The sequence below is a fragment of the Mytilus edulis genome, chromosome 4, assembly GCF_963676685.1.
Source record: "Mytilus edulis chromosome 4, xbMytEdul2.2, whole genome shotgun sequence".
Classification (NCBI taxonomy): domain Eukaryota; kingdom Metazoa; phylum Mollusca; class Bivalvia; order Mytilida; family Mytilidae; genus Mytilus; species Mytilus edulis.
Window position 1 is genome coordinate 78,752,174 of NC_092347.1, and position 15,686 is coordinate 78,767,859.

The 15,686-nt window shown below is 32.7% G+C and overlaps 2 protein-coding genes across 2 annotated transcripts; one reads left to right on the top strand and one right to left on the bottom strand.

Annotated features, from left to right (window-relative positions):
• Nucleotides 1-294: 294 nt before the first annotated feature.
• On the top strand, nucleotides 295-5,943 carry LOC139520619 (sulfotransferase 1C2-like). The gene is made up of 6 exons (XM_071313438.1): nucleotides 295-429; nucleotides 891-1,094; nucleotides 1,964-2,284; nucleotides 3,169-3,275; nucleotides 5,072-5,249; nucleotides 5,727-5,943. The coding sequence occupies exons 1-6, from the start codon at nucleotides 396-398 to the stop codon at nucleotides 5,837-5,839; spliced, it is 957 nt and encodes a 318-aa protein (XP_071169539.1). The 5' UTR covers nucleotides 295-395; the 3' UTR covers nucleotides 5,840-5,943.
• Nucleotides 5,944-6,683: 740 nt separating this feature from the next.
• LOC139520620 (glutamine amidotransferase-like class 1 domain-containing protein 3, mitochondrial) lies at nucleotides 6,684-15,686 on the bottom strand (the record flags this gene model as incomplete). The annotated part of the gene is given in 7 exon segments (XM_071313439.1): nucleotides 6,684-6,936; nucleotides 8,069-8,225; nucleotides 12,155-12,247; nucleotides 13,348-13,467; nucleotides 13,768-13,878; nucleotides 14,348-14,400; nucleotides 15,606-15,686. Coding segments are annotated over 7 exon segments (741 nt in total), but the record flags the coding sequence as incomplete, so codon positions are not given.

The window sequence follows — 15,686 nt, forward strand, 5'->3', positions numbered from 1 at the left end:
ATCTTCTGCAGAGACGAAAAAAAGTGTACGGCAAAATCCAGTTAAGTTATGAATTTTCTAAATCATACAATGCATTTGAATTCTATTTATCTAGGGCATGCTATGCCTTAAAACTTTTCCAGATGCACAGGTTTGCCTGTACTCAGATAAAATTTTGAGGTGAAAATACGGCCATTTTAGCCATAGGGTCCACATGAACCTTAACATTTATTTATTGAATATATGTTTTTGAATTTACGCGGGTTAAACACCTTTGACTGATCTTTTTCAATATTAGATCATGTGAGTATGACTTGTATACCTACATATTACATTTATCTTACACGTATACACAAGTCATGTGGTTGTTTATCTATTTTTAAAGGTGCACATGTTGAAACTATCTCGCACAGAAAATGGAGAAGCCACAAAAAGGAAAATATGAATTTGGTAGGTAGGCTTGCAAAATTTATTTTTTAAAGTACAAATATATTCAATATAATTTTGTAAACGTGATATGAAATAGTTTCTTTTGGAAATAGCTAATCGTTAACCATGCATGATTGGTCACTGACTTAAGACGATTCTCAATTATTCAATGGAATTTCTTTTAAACTTCCGTATCGGTGTATTTTTATTTAAGTCTAAGCTTTTTCCTCTTTTTTTTTCCTTTGATTGAATGAAAGGTGTTTTCAACTTTTAGGGTGTCAAAATGCGTTTAGTATAAAAATGAGTTTATATATAGTAATCATAGATGGAAATTAAACAATGTCATAAGGTAGAACGATACAGATCAAAATATAAAAATTAAAACTTGAACTTTAATACATGTGTAGTTTAAGAACAGTTTTAAGAAGTCAAAAATATAAGATTAGAAATTAAAAAAAATATACATATATTTTCTTTATCAGGACCGATTACAGAAAAGGACGTTGTTGTAAGTATCAAACAACCTGGGAATGCTGATACTGAAGTCCTTATTGTTGAAGAGCAAGAGATAAGACTATCCTTCCAAAAGAAAGGGGTGGTACCTGATCCTAGAATTCTTATTCCGGCGTTTCAAGAAATGGAGTGTTATGATGACGATATATTTATTTGTGCTTATCCAAAATGTGGTATGTTACTGTATTCCCTATGTAGGTTTTCATTGTAGACATACATGTTCTATATTTTCTTGATCCTCAACTGCTCAGTAGGTGTTTCATTCTCGTATCACGACTTTCAGACTTTAGCAGTATTTATCATCCACGTCATAGTCTGTAAGGGGAATGAAGTTGAAGTTATCAGCAACACTATACGAACAGAACTTACAACAACCAAGCGTAAATGTCATTGAATGTCTAAAGGTCAGGAAAAGAAAAATTATGATTGATTGATTGATAAGTGTTAAACGCAACTTTAAAAACTATTGTGCTATTTTATGGCGGTCAGTTTTAATTGTCGGCGGAAGCCAGAGTGCCCACTGAACTGACAATCCTAGACATTTAAGATTGGAGTCAAGTTCACCTGCATACGGGATTCGAGAAAAAACTGAAATATTATCATAACAGATTATCAAGTTGCTGTGCATAAATATGAATAGGTCATGAAATGTTCAACACATTGATATCATAAAATATTTGGGGTTTTTCTTATCTATAGTTTTGCAATGTTGGATTAAATAATTGATCACTAGTCATATAACATATGACTTGGCATTTTTAGTCAATTTTTAACGTTTTTATACTGATATTTTTTTTATTTCTATTTTTTTTAAGGCACATTGATAGTAAAAAATTCAGAAATAGAAAACAATGCCCCTGAGGTCATATGCTATACTAGGACTAAATTGATCACCCCTCTCAAAAATAAAGCATCTTGTATTAGAATTAACCGAGTAAAACATTTTCTTGAACTAATAAATATGTTACTTTTCTTTCAAATCAGCCAATTATAAAAATTTTGATCTTTTAATAATTTGTAATATATAGATATTTATGCTCAGGTACACATTGGGTATGGGAGATGTGTCAGATGATAATAAAAGGTAAAGCTGAATATCACTCAAAAGCTAAAGAATCGTGTATGGTTGAATTTCATCTGCCTGAGGAGTACAAAGATGAGCCACGTCCCAGAATATTCAACACCCACTATACCCCAGTGTGTCTTCCAAAACAAGCAGTTGAAAAGAAATCCAAGTTCATTTTACTTCATCGAAATCCAAAGGACATTATTACATCCCTGTATCATCATATGATTAAGACGAAGTTCAATATTGACAGTGAAACAACATGGAATCAGTTTCTGCAATATATCCTCCATAATGGTATGTTAGGGATATGACAGGAGCATTTGTTTTATACAATTTGATTTTTTTTTTAGAAAATGACAAGTTTGTCTATTATGAAAAATAACGATTGAGAAGGGGGTAACTGTCTGATTTTCGAACGTTCGTTTTGATCAAATAAAAAAGTTTCTTTATGCCAAAATAGAGTAAATGCGATAGAAATGATTTTTTCCTCTGAAGAAGCATGGTTGATTTCGCCACAAAGCCTTTTAGATTATTTCATAACAGGCGAATAGATCTTCGGCCAAGTGAAACTGGACTCAAATTCATATATTTGCTTCTCAGCTACTCATGCGACATTTATGTATTAGCGATAAAGAAAAACATGGTCAAGTCGGAGTCAGAACAATATTTCCAGGAGGAATGATTCATCTTCCTGACAAAAGTTAACTTGTTTTAAATTTAGCATGTGAAGACTGCTGCTTGTTCTTTAAAATAGTGCACAGATGCTTTTTGGTCGGAAATTTGTCAGTTGATTCAATACACAATATAGAATCAGCGTACACCAGACCAGTCGACTTGCTCATAATTCCAGCATTGAACACTTTGAATGCGAATTGTTTATTATATTTCTTGATATGTTGAAACAGCTTATCACTCGAACAAGTGTGGAGTAGTTTTAAACACTCATATTAAGTTAATTTACATAAATCTTTGAAATTGTGAATTGTAGTGTTCCATATCGTTGAATGATGAATTCCTAGGAACAAGACTTGTGTCATTATTTTGGATTTTGTTGTTGTGACTATCGGTTTATATATGCTTTTGGGAGAAATGTTTAAACATTTGTTATAGTTCATTTGATGGCAAAGAAGTTGTTTTTCCTAACTATAGAAAAAAACTTAAAATACATACTTTTCCAGATCGGGAGGTGAGTTCGAATTGGTTCTTTTATAACAAGAAATGGGCAGAGTTTACAGCATCTAACGACCTTGATGTATTGGTAATGAATTACGAAGACCTTAAAATAGTAAGTTGGAAAGTCCTTTCAATATAAAACTTACAGTTTACTATATGACGAATTTACCAGAAACTAAAAAATTATGAAATCTATCACCTAGCTCATTTCTTTGATTCGGTTTTCATCAAAGTATAATTGCATCCGCCTGATATATATAGATTATCGTCATCTCAGCGATTTATAATATGGTGTAGAAAGCAGAAAATGCACGAATCATAGGCAGATCTATGGGGCTTAGTCCCCCAACCTTTTGTGTGGGGAAAATTTAATTGATTTTTAAGGGAATCAATGAAGCATGACTGGAGCCCCCCCCCTTTTTTTTTAGGTCAGTCAGTGTGCTTTATGAAAAATTCCGCATCCGCCACTGCAAACTACTAGAGAGCATGAAAAGGCCCACGAACCACACTTTTCCTGATAGTGTTTTTATCTTTTCTGAATGTTGCTCATATTTCCTAGCTCATCAATAATGCAACAGATATTTATTTTGTTTAAATTGACCCCTTAGTAATATTCGAGAATGGCGGTCTTACCAATCCAGATATTGTTTATAGAAATTTTATTTAATTGAATAGAAGACTACATTTAATGAATTTTAAATATTAAGTTGGCACATACTAAAGCTATTACAATTAAAATTAATAACAGTTTAGGAATCTACATCCTAAAAGTTCTACAAAAATATTTGTCAGCTCAATATGTGTTACTTAAAACCATTTTTACTGGATATATATATAAAGAAAGAAGATGTGGTATGATTGCCAATGAAACAACTTTCCACAAGAGACCCGAATGACACAGATATTAACAACTATAGGTCACCGTACGGCCTTCAACAATGAGCAAAGCCCATACCGTATAGTCAGCTATAAAAGGCCCTGAAATGAAAATGTAAAACAATTCAAACGAGAAAACTAACGGCCTTATTTAAGTACAAAAAATTAACGAAAAACAAATACGTACACATAAACAAACGACAACCACTGAATTACAGGCTCCTAACCTGGGACAGGCACATACATACATATTGTGGCGGGTTTAAACATGTTAGCGGGATTCCAACCCTCCCCTAACCTTGGACAGTGGTATAACAGTACAACATAAGAACGAACTATAAAAATCAGTTGAAAAAGGCTTAACTCATCAGATGGACAAAATTACAAGTGGACGCGGCCGGGTACATGTACATCCCAACAACAAAAAGACACTAGGTACAGATCTGAGAGTACTCGCAGTTAACTGATAGCTAGTACATTTAAAGGATTTAAGTATTTTGCAAAAATTGCAGTCTTTATAAAGATGTGCATTGAACTTACATATTAAGATCATATCCACTGAGACCAAATAACGAGGTTGTATATGTAAACAGCACTAGGCCACCGTTTAGTCGTCAACAACAATCAAAAGTCTTGCCGTATAGTGTTTTAAAATGCTTAGAAATGTTTATAATAAGAATATATGATACAATTCAACGTTTATTCTTAGGGAGCTACCATTTGATTTTTATGGGGGGGGGGGGGGGGGGGGGGGGCTAGGATGAAATTTGAAAAAAATAGGCAGGACAGGAGTTTTGAGTAAAAAAAAAGGCAGGATGAGACACTTTGCAAAAAAAAAGGCAGGATGACAATTTATGTAAAAAAAGTCAGGCTTAACTAATAAAAAAAAAGGCAGGACCGAATAGAGTGAAAAATAAAAAGACAGGACAGAGATTACAACTAAAAAAAAATGCAGGACCAAAATTTTTCATCCTAGCCCCCCCATAAAAATCAAATGGTAGCTCCCTTATTTATACTGGGTTTTTTTTGTAGGATACAGTATCATGTCTTTCAAAACTAGCGGATTTTATAGGATATCCAAGAGATGAAAAGATGTTACAAGAAATAAGTGAAAAATGCACTGTGAATAAAATGAGAGACGCAGAAAAGGAAAGAGACAGTGGAACAGTGGTTGTCAATTCAGAACAAGTAGCATTATTATATAGAAAAGGTATGTTAAAACCTTTTATTTGCTCTATAAAAATGTTTTCGGTGACCAAGACACAATTACAGTTCAGGGAAATATATGACCTACCAATGTAAACAAAACACTAGGTGTAGATAAGTTTCTTCAATAATGTACAGTTTTGTTTTTACAATTTTACAATAGAAACATACAGGGTTAGTATTAAAAGTTGCAATAAACAAATTGTTGACACAAAAAAGGTCCTATGCTAAATATTCAAGAGTCACGTTTTGAATTCAGGTCTACGGTGATATAAAACTAGCAATAATAGTATGTCCCTCCACGCTAAATAGTATTTTAAATCCATGATATAAAATCATTTCTCTCGATAAACATGCAGCTAGTTTGCACTCGCTTTTGCGTGTCTTCCAAATGCAAAAAGAATCTATAGACTTTAATTGAAAAAATTAAAACCTAAAATATTTTGGAAATATTTTGAATTCAACAAATTCTATATTTTAGGTGTTGTTGGGGATTGGAAAAACCAGTTTACTGTTGCTGAAAATGAACAATTTGATGCTCATCTCAAGGAAAACATGAATGGAGACCATTTAAATTTTAAATATGAAATTTGAACTATATTACAGCCGGTTTCTTGTGTTATTCCTGGCGTTTCTATGCAGCTGATCCCCCGATTCATTTAGAATTAAACATAGTATATCTAGTCATACAAAAGTTATATATTGTTTATTTGTTTTATACAAAAAAAAAGCGCAAATCACAAGCATTAAATATTAAAGTGCAATTTTTCATGTGCTGAGTATTAAAAATCGAGTTAAGAAAATATCTTAATAGACCACAGATGTACCATGTTAAGTTTGAAGTACCTGTTCAAAGTATGGTAATCATTTCAAAACTCTATTTAAGGCGGGTAAATTGACAGGTCAGCAAATGCCTAGAATGTAAACTCATTTTTAATGGTTGTACTATGTAATTTCTCAAAGGTCCCATCACGTAATGTGTCTAGTGTATTATATAAGGCCTTTTGGTGCTCGTCACTTTCAGACTTAGATATTAATATATTGATTTGAATGTCACGATATCAGGAGTCTTTTAGTTCCAGTTCACATGCCATGGTGAGGCAAAGGTTTTTAGTTATCGTTTCTTGTTCTTGGGTGTGGCTATGATGTATAGAACCCCTGTGTATGTTATAAAGGATAAAAGGCCATTTTGCTATCTAGCTGTGTCAACATCATTTGATGTTATTGGTCATACAGTATTAGCAAGGTAAAAGCAGACCAAAAAAAATATTTAACAGTATACCATCCATATAGTGGCATTTACTTGGTATGTAACCAGGAGGTTTTTGTGATATTTCTGAAAAGTCAAGATTGAATTAAAATTCAAAAGGTGTACAACGTTTACTTGACCTTGTCACAATCTGTAACGTTTCATCAGGTTAAGATACAAATCAACAAAAAAGTTTAGAAATATTTTATTTAATAGCACACGTTCTTCAATGCATATCAATAACAAGTGTCAAAAAGACACATTCTTTTTCAACATCAGTATTGGTTTTTTTTATAGTCTAATACTTATAACACTATCACTTTGTAAGTTTTAACACACCAGTTACCATCTTGCCAATACCATCAAATATTTCGTGTAGAGCAGTTTCACACATGTAGGCAGGTGTAGTGATAATTCTGTTTTTCTCATCTACGTGTACATCCTGATTTATAAGTTAAGGAGTTCTAAACTTTGTAAAATCATAAGAGTATTGCTGTATTTGGTGATTATTCACCCTCTTATGGCTTTGTCTTATTATAGTATGATTGGACGAGAAATACATGTGAATAAACATAATCAAACGAGAGTCTTACGGTCACCTACAATTTCCCAGTCATTTGGTCTCATCTGGAGAGTTGTCTCATAGGCAATCATATCACACTTAATTATATATTAGCAGTAAAAAAGTGCGGAAATTTGTCGAGACCTTGATTACCGGGATTTAACGAAATATAGTGCCAAGGCAAGAAAGACCTACCGTCATCACCAGAGTTCATACATGTCAAATATATTTATATCAAAAACTCAAATTCTTCAATTTAAATTCAAATTCTAAAAGGACTGTATCAAAAGTAGCATACATCTTACTTGAAGTTGGACTCTATTCCGGGAAGAATCGAAACACAATTTAACTTTGTGACAACACTGGAAAGGACTGAGACCAATCCAATCAAAATCTAGAACTAAGTTTTCGTTATACTACTCATACGTGCCTGATGATATCACAGGAAAGGACAGAGACATAAACTTGGACATACGACAATCAAATAAACACATCATAGATGCCAGGACTAAATTTAGTATATACGCCAGACGCGCGTTTCGTCTACAAAAGACTCACCAGTGACGCTCGAATCCAAAAAAAGTTAAAAAGGCCAAATGAAGTACGAAGTTGAAGAGCATTGAGGACCAAAATTCCTAAAAGTTAATGAAGCGTTTATTAAACTATAAAGACTTTTTCTATAATGATGCATGCTTCCACACACAAGAATACAACATTCTATTTTGTAAATTAACTGATTGACTCAAATTCATGAATAGTATAGAATTTTTGGCTGGATGACTTCACTTAAGGATGAACATGATCCTAGTACAATAATAACTTCGATATAATCATAAATGAAAACTAAGTTAAAACTAATATGATCTGATATAACTCATGGCTAGTCTCGATGCTAACCAACACTCCAGAGTACACATATATACAAAAATGTACATACACGCAGATACATGTAAAAATGAAAACACATATCATTTCATACATATTCAAATCATAGTCAGGTTTAAAAGGATACAGTGACATCTTTCTTCTGATGTGATGCCCCCATTGTTGTAATAGCGGCGGCTGTTCCAGCATACGGCCACTTGCCTCCTTCTTCTTGGTCTGAACCTACTGTTACTTCACATCCATGAATCAATTTTGCAGCCAAAACAGGAGCAATGCAACACAGCCTTGAAGAAATGTTAAATGAATAACATAGCATTCTGCTTAGTAAAATTTTAGATATAGAAGGAGTATAGTGGTTATTAAATAAACTCCTGGTTTACGAATGTAAAACATAAAATGTATTCGTTGTGAACTCAATTTTGCTAAAACATAAATCCAACAAGATACAACTTCAGACCTTAAAAATCATTACAGGTAATGTAAAACTCAAGGTCAAAAACTACATGCATTCATAATAAGATGCTCCAAAAAATGATGATAAAAGTAAATTTCACTTATATAAAAACCTAAACTATTTTTTTTTAAAGACTATTTAAATTCACCAAACTTTAAATACAAAACAATGTCACTAACAAGTATATATAAATATTTTATTCCCATAAAACCAATGCATTACATCGGTCACAGGCACTTGTCTTACTGGGGGGGGAAAATCTTATATAAAGTATATAAGAATTTTTTTCTGACACAAATGCCTGTGCATCGGTATAAGAATAACAAATACAGCAATAAATATTTACAATATGTACAAAACAAGCGAGCGAGGTTACAAAAGTTACAAGCCACAGGAGTACAAACACAAGTATTGATATTATTTTTATAAAAGAACCAAGCTTCTTCAGAACTGATTTTCTTGTACTTGACATACGTGTGTTTTGACGTTTTGTAAAGTATGCAGTCAAATACTCTTTTCGTTTTGATAGAAAAATGCATTCAAATATAATAATGATATTCCTCCCCAATTTGTCGATTGTTACATAGACTGCAAAAGCGGGTTTCTCTTGTCACGTTTTGCCATCTTCCTGATTCAATCGGGAAAAATATTGATCGTTAGAAAAATAGCGTCATTGATGTCCAAAATCCTCGAATTCAAAGTTTTTCTTAAAATTTTGTAGTAAATACCTTTAAGCAAATTTTGAATGAGGAAATTTCAATCCTGAAGATATAGCTAAGTTTTGTGTTCCCCATATGAGAAACTACAACCTTGAAAAAAGATCAAGATACAAATTTTACAGAAATCTGATAGATCCTTTCCCTTTTCAGAACTTCGTACATGGCTTTATAGGCATTGTCGGATTACTATTTCAAGTTTTAGTCATATTTAAATATCCTGTTTTAAATTAGAAAAAAAAACAATACTCAAATAGTTGAACTATTATATACATCTCAATGTTTAAGCCATTATAAGTACATTATCTGCTTATTATGGTGAGCGTTCATATGATTAGAAAGTTGATATAATATGAAGGAAAACTTTGCTTGTTTAACGGATATCAAATTTGCCGGGAATAGTACTGTCAATATCATTTTCCATCGGATGACGACCTACTTCCCCGAAAACCATAAAATTTGGCGTCCTTTATAATTTATTTTTTCTGACTAAGAAATCTTCTAAATCGTTTAAAATAAAGAAAAATAAATAGAGGTGACAAGTGTTCTCCTTGTCGTACGCCATTGTCACAAGCAAAGTATTCCAAATTACAGTTATTTTGTGATTTAGCATCACAGTACATACTATTAATTTTACCATTTACATTATTTAATAACATATTTTATAAAAACAAACCATCTTCCCATACAGTGTCAAAAGTCTTCTAAAAATCAATAAAGGCATAAGGTAATTTCTTTTTGTGATATTTTAAATATTTATAAAAAATATATGGTAAACTAGTCCGAGATTACTCTGACGTCCAACGGCGGTTTTGCCAGACAAGCTGGGACCGTGGGACATCAGAGCTCGTCCCATATCAAAAAGTGGATATTTGCCATTCCAAAATAGATGCGCTGCTTCTGCGCTTCTGGTGCCAACTAACGGCCTTGGAATTATATAAATCGGGTATCAATTTGTTCATTTTTCATTTATGTAAGCTTCACCTACCTGCCACCCTTTATTTTTTCTATATTTAAACAGTTTTCAAAGTGACCCATCGATTCAGACATTTTTACTTTTATTTTCAAAAGGACGTCAAGTAACGAGAGATTTCGCGACCTCGAGACTCAAATATGTAAATATTTATACTTTTTTCACCTCCTTTATAGGAGATCGATGTTTAACATTTAGTAGCCAACCACGATTTTTCACCTCCTTTACATGAGATCGGTATTAAGCATTTAGTGCCAACCACGATAACAATCGGAATCTCTCGAACACTTAGATTACTTGCATCGTAAATGAACGAGGTGTTCGATTATGGTCATTTGCATAAATCTTCACTTTTTTCTCGAGATAATCTTGACGTCCTTTTGAAACTAAAAGTTAAAATGTCTGAATCGATGAGTCACTGTGAAAACTGTAGGTAGGTGCAGCTTACATAAATGAAGAGATAAATGAAAAATGAACAAATTGATACCCGATTTATATAATTCCAAGCCGTTAGTTGGCACCAGAAGCGACGAAGCAGCGCATCAATAACTTTTGGATGGGCAAATATCCACTTTTTGATATGGGACGAGCTTTGACGCCCCACGACCCCAGCTTGTCTTGCAAAAGAGCCGTTGGGCGTCAGAGTAATCTCAGACATATGGTATGGTAAACCCCGCCGCAATTTTGCGCCTGTCCCCAGTCAGGAGCCTCTGGCCTTTGTTAATCTTGTATGATTTTTAATTTTAGTTTCTTGTGTATAATTCGGAGTTTAGTATGACGTCCATTATCACTGTACTGGTATACATATTTTTTAAGAGGCCAGCTGAAGGACGCCTACGGGTGCGGGAGTTTCTCGCTACATTGAAGACCCATTGATGGCCTTCGGCTGTTGTCTGCTCTATGGTCGGGTTGTTGTCGCTTTGACACATTCCCCATTTGCTTTCTCAATTTTATGTAAACCACCTTTATTTTCTTGTATTATGATTAATTTTTCTGTAAATTATTCAGTCTTTTATTAAAAATTGCAGTATTTGAACAATTTCCCAGGCAACTAACGATCATAGTAATTGGCCTACAATTGTTTGAATTTATGAAGTTGCCTTTGTTTAATTGTACCTATTAACCAGCAGTGTGGAATAAGACCTTTATCAAACATAATATTAAAAAGATTCTCATAAATGCATATCTATAATACTAAAATTACGAGGTCCAATTTGTCAGCCGTCATCACGTAAAAACGACGAATCAAAGAATTCAACTTTATATATAACTAATATAGTACAATGCTGTTGATTAAAAAATATTCCATTCCAGGACCTTTTGTTTTCCAACTAATTAATACTACCAATAATTGATAAGTTCCCGTTCGACTGATTCAAACAGAAAGATTTGAAAGCAGAGAAAACTGAATATCTTATAATCGGCATGACTTTATCAGATGACAATACTAATATCAAAATAAGGCTTGCGCATAGTTATATACTTCCAGCGATATCACGGGTATGTTCTAGTATTATATAAACTGATTTAATGTGGACTTTATGTACTCGATTATAATTACGTCTTCTTCAAAAGTTTTGTCATTCTTCAGTTTTTAAATGGACTGGAGAATTTAAACTTTTGAAAAAGGCGAATTTATATGTTCGTTCAGCAGTTCGGGAAGATGCACATGTGATCATCTTCCCGTGCAGCGTTCAAAGTTTTGATATTTTGTTATCTATATGGGATTTTTTTGTTTCTTTTATTTTGATTAAAAATTGCAATATTCAGGCTTTCGTATTTTTGCCACACAAACTTTGAATTTATCTGACAGATCTTTTCTAAAAGTTTCTAAATTTGTTTTCCAGATATTTTTATAAGCTTTCTTTCTCAGTGTTTGTGAAGTTGCAAATATGTATCAAATTTTACGATTTTTGCATGACTGTGTGCAATCGTTCTATTTTGCTTCAATGGTTTTTTTTTCCATCTGTTGAATCATATGCATGATATGTTACGTCTTATTTCATGAGAATAATAAAACTAAGGCTTGATCTTAAAAAAACCCTCAAAGGATAAACTCAACACACTTACCCAATAGGTTTGTTGCCCTTGTGAAATTCTTGTATAATTCGTTCTACATCACTGTTTACTTTCATGTTAGCACCATCAACGGCAAAATTCGACCTATTTTAATTGTTAATAAATATATATATACCTACATAACAAAAAACAATACAGTAAGAACTAATGTATGGCTATGGTAAAGGTATCTGTCATGTTGATTCATATTCAAACCGCTCTCCTTCGTTTTTACAAATGATGAAGTCTGACAGTAAGACTTTGAATCATTATATAAAATAAATCTAACGTGGGGCTAATTAAAGTATGCGGATACTTTGATTAGGAAAGAACCATTCGCTATGATTTAAATTCTGACTTGAAACCAGAATATTATCAGAGATGTGATACATTTGTCCAACAATTAAAGGTGATCTAGGGTAAAAACAAGGTAACACAGGGTAAAGGTAGGATATATATACCCACTATATAAAACAACAAAAGAAAAACCGAATTCCTATCTAGCACGATACGTTTTTCATCGTAGGACATAATAGACTCCATTCACAAAAATTTATGAATTGAGGTAAAACATAAACTTGACGTTTCATGGATACCTAACCATTTCCTTGTTTTGTCAATCAATAGAACAAAAGATCGTACAAATAAAAACAAAAATTAACACAAATAAAATGACAAGTTTTGTAGAACAAACATAAAATTCCAAACACTCTATCTCTTAAAGAAAAAAGACCGTTTATAAGTTGTAAGTGTATGACCCTTTGACTGAATGTTCACCTAGACATATTCCATCCAGAAGTAAGATCAGCACTGTAGGATCAATATGTTAAAATGTCACTTTACAATGAAACGTTTTGCTGATGATTGCAGTAAATATTTTAGGAATCCATATGTAACAAATCACAAGACAAAATTTAAGACACACGTCCCTATTTCTGAGTGCGATTTACAAATACGCCATTTATATAACTGGTTGTTTCTCTTATACTTGTGGCATGTTATCTATTTCTCGGACGAAAAGACAGTGTCTTGAATCACACTCTTATAAAACGCAAATACTGCTCACTACGACATTCCGACAGATATTTCAGAAAGCAACAAAAACGTTATTCAGTTCCACTTACTTAAACATTATTTTTGCATCTTATTCGTGTAAACGTGTTTTTTTAATACTTCCAATGCAAAATGTCTTATGCCAAACTTACAAATTTTTAGCTGCTCCAAACCCGCCTGGAAATATGACTGCATCGTAATCATTGGCTGTAAGATTTGATAGTGCCTGTACTTTACCCCTGGCAATACGTGCTGATTCTACTAAAACATTCCTGTAAGTTATACATAGGGAGGTTATATTAGGATGAAGACAGATAAAGTCGGGTTATTTTAAACATATTTTATTGATCAAAAATGACAAATGGATTAGACACAAGTTTTTCAACTTAGTAACTTCTTCTCCAAAAGGTAGGTGAGATGTGTTTTTTATTAGCGGGGACGGAATAAAGAATGTAATTAATCCCTAAATGCAATTTCTTATTATATAAAGATCAGTTTTATATGTATTGCTTTCTCTGTTTTAAAAAAGTCTATTCTTTGAGATACTTATTTAAACAGTTGTAAATTCTGACCTATTTGTTGGCATTGGTTCCCCTTTCGTATGGTCAATAGCATGCATTTGTTCAATGTCCGGTGCAAACATGGATACGTCTGCCTTATTTCTACTAAGATGGACTAATATCCTGAAAGTAAAATCACACACTAACATGCTACATATACATAATATATTTGCAATAAAATAAAGAGAATATAACTGAAGCCTGTATTGTAAACACATATCAATGTGCCTATTACATTGTATTTCTCCCAACATCTGCAATCATGGACTTAAATCAGCATTTTCAATGGTTTTCGGAAAAGAGAATATAGGATCAACTTATGTCAATTTTGACTACAGCATGGACTGCTACAGAATCGTAGATCGTTTCGAGGTCAGTTCAACCCATTCTCTATAATACAATATGAATTCAAAATAGAATTTGTGAACCTATATATATATAGTAAAGAATGATACATTTACAAAATAAACAAAGAATGGAATTTTGTGTCTGGATAAAAAATAAAAAAAGGTGAAAACAGTCAAAATGGGTACAACGTGGGTACCTTCAGGTTTCAATAACAGTCTACTATTCTAACTAAATATTATCTTACGCTGAGGCCTCGTGTACCTCTGTTCCATCGTATACTCCACATCCGGACAATACCTGAAAAAGATGAAACAAATTACACGAATATAAGTACTTCACATCCGGATATATCACAGGCACTTGTTTTTCAGGGGGGAAATCCTATATATAAAAAAGAAGATGTGGTATGATTGCCTATGAGACAACTGTCCACAAGAGACCAAAATGACACCGACATTAACAACTAAAGGTCACCGTACGGCCTGTTTTATTAAAGCATTTCGGATTTTTTTCCAGAGACGAGTACCTGCACAAACAATCTTAACGAAACTATCAACACCAAATGATTATTATAAACATGTAATCCGAACATCAAAGATCATGCAGCTTAGGTTCCTCGACTTTCTGTAAAGGAAGGTGACTATGAAGCTGACTTCAACTATATATTGCATGCGCTTACTCTGCAAAATATTTTTGTGATCGTCTATTAATAGACTTATTTGTTATGTGGCTCTATTCAAATTATGACGGGGGTAAATCAATTACATAAGCATTACTTAGTATTTCCTGAATTTTTTTACACTTTTTATTACTTAAAAAATATATATGGAAACAATTGATATATTGAAAATATATACAGCAAATTTAATGTATAAACAAACTGTTCATTAAAATATTGTATTTTACAAAGTGTATGCATTGTATTATATTAATCATTTACTAAGGTTCTAGGGGAATATGAGCTATATTGTTATTTACTTTGACATTTAACCGGGCTTCTTATAAGGTATTTACTAACTTTACTCGGCCAACCTTAACATTTCTGATTTTTTTCTAATAATTCTTATTCAATGTTAGACTAAAGTGCATGCATGTATCCCTATCGAAACCCTATTGTAGAACCTGCGTAATAGATTTATTGTATATAAGTTGGTTTTCTTATCTTGAATATGCATGAAATATTTGCCACTGAACATAACTATAATTTTAAAATACTTTCCATGTTCGTTCTTGAAAACAAACTAACATACATATATATCGTGAATGCAAAATAAAAACACTTTTCATAGATACCGACAGGAAATTATTTTTGTAACTTAAACTATGTAACACAAAAGAAGAGAAAAATTTCTACTGCTTTCCGGATTCTATTCAGTCTTGTCCCGATAAAATTTTCTTTTGACGAATGCTATCTGATCATATTCGACATGAAAAATCGCCCTTCATGCAGAGTTTAAACATCAACAATAAAAACAGAAATCTTTTAAATTGAAAGTACTTACCACGGCAACCTTCGCACTTTGAACTGATGAACAATGAAATGCATTTCTTGTGACACATTGCAAGGAATATTGTGTACAAAG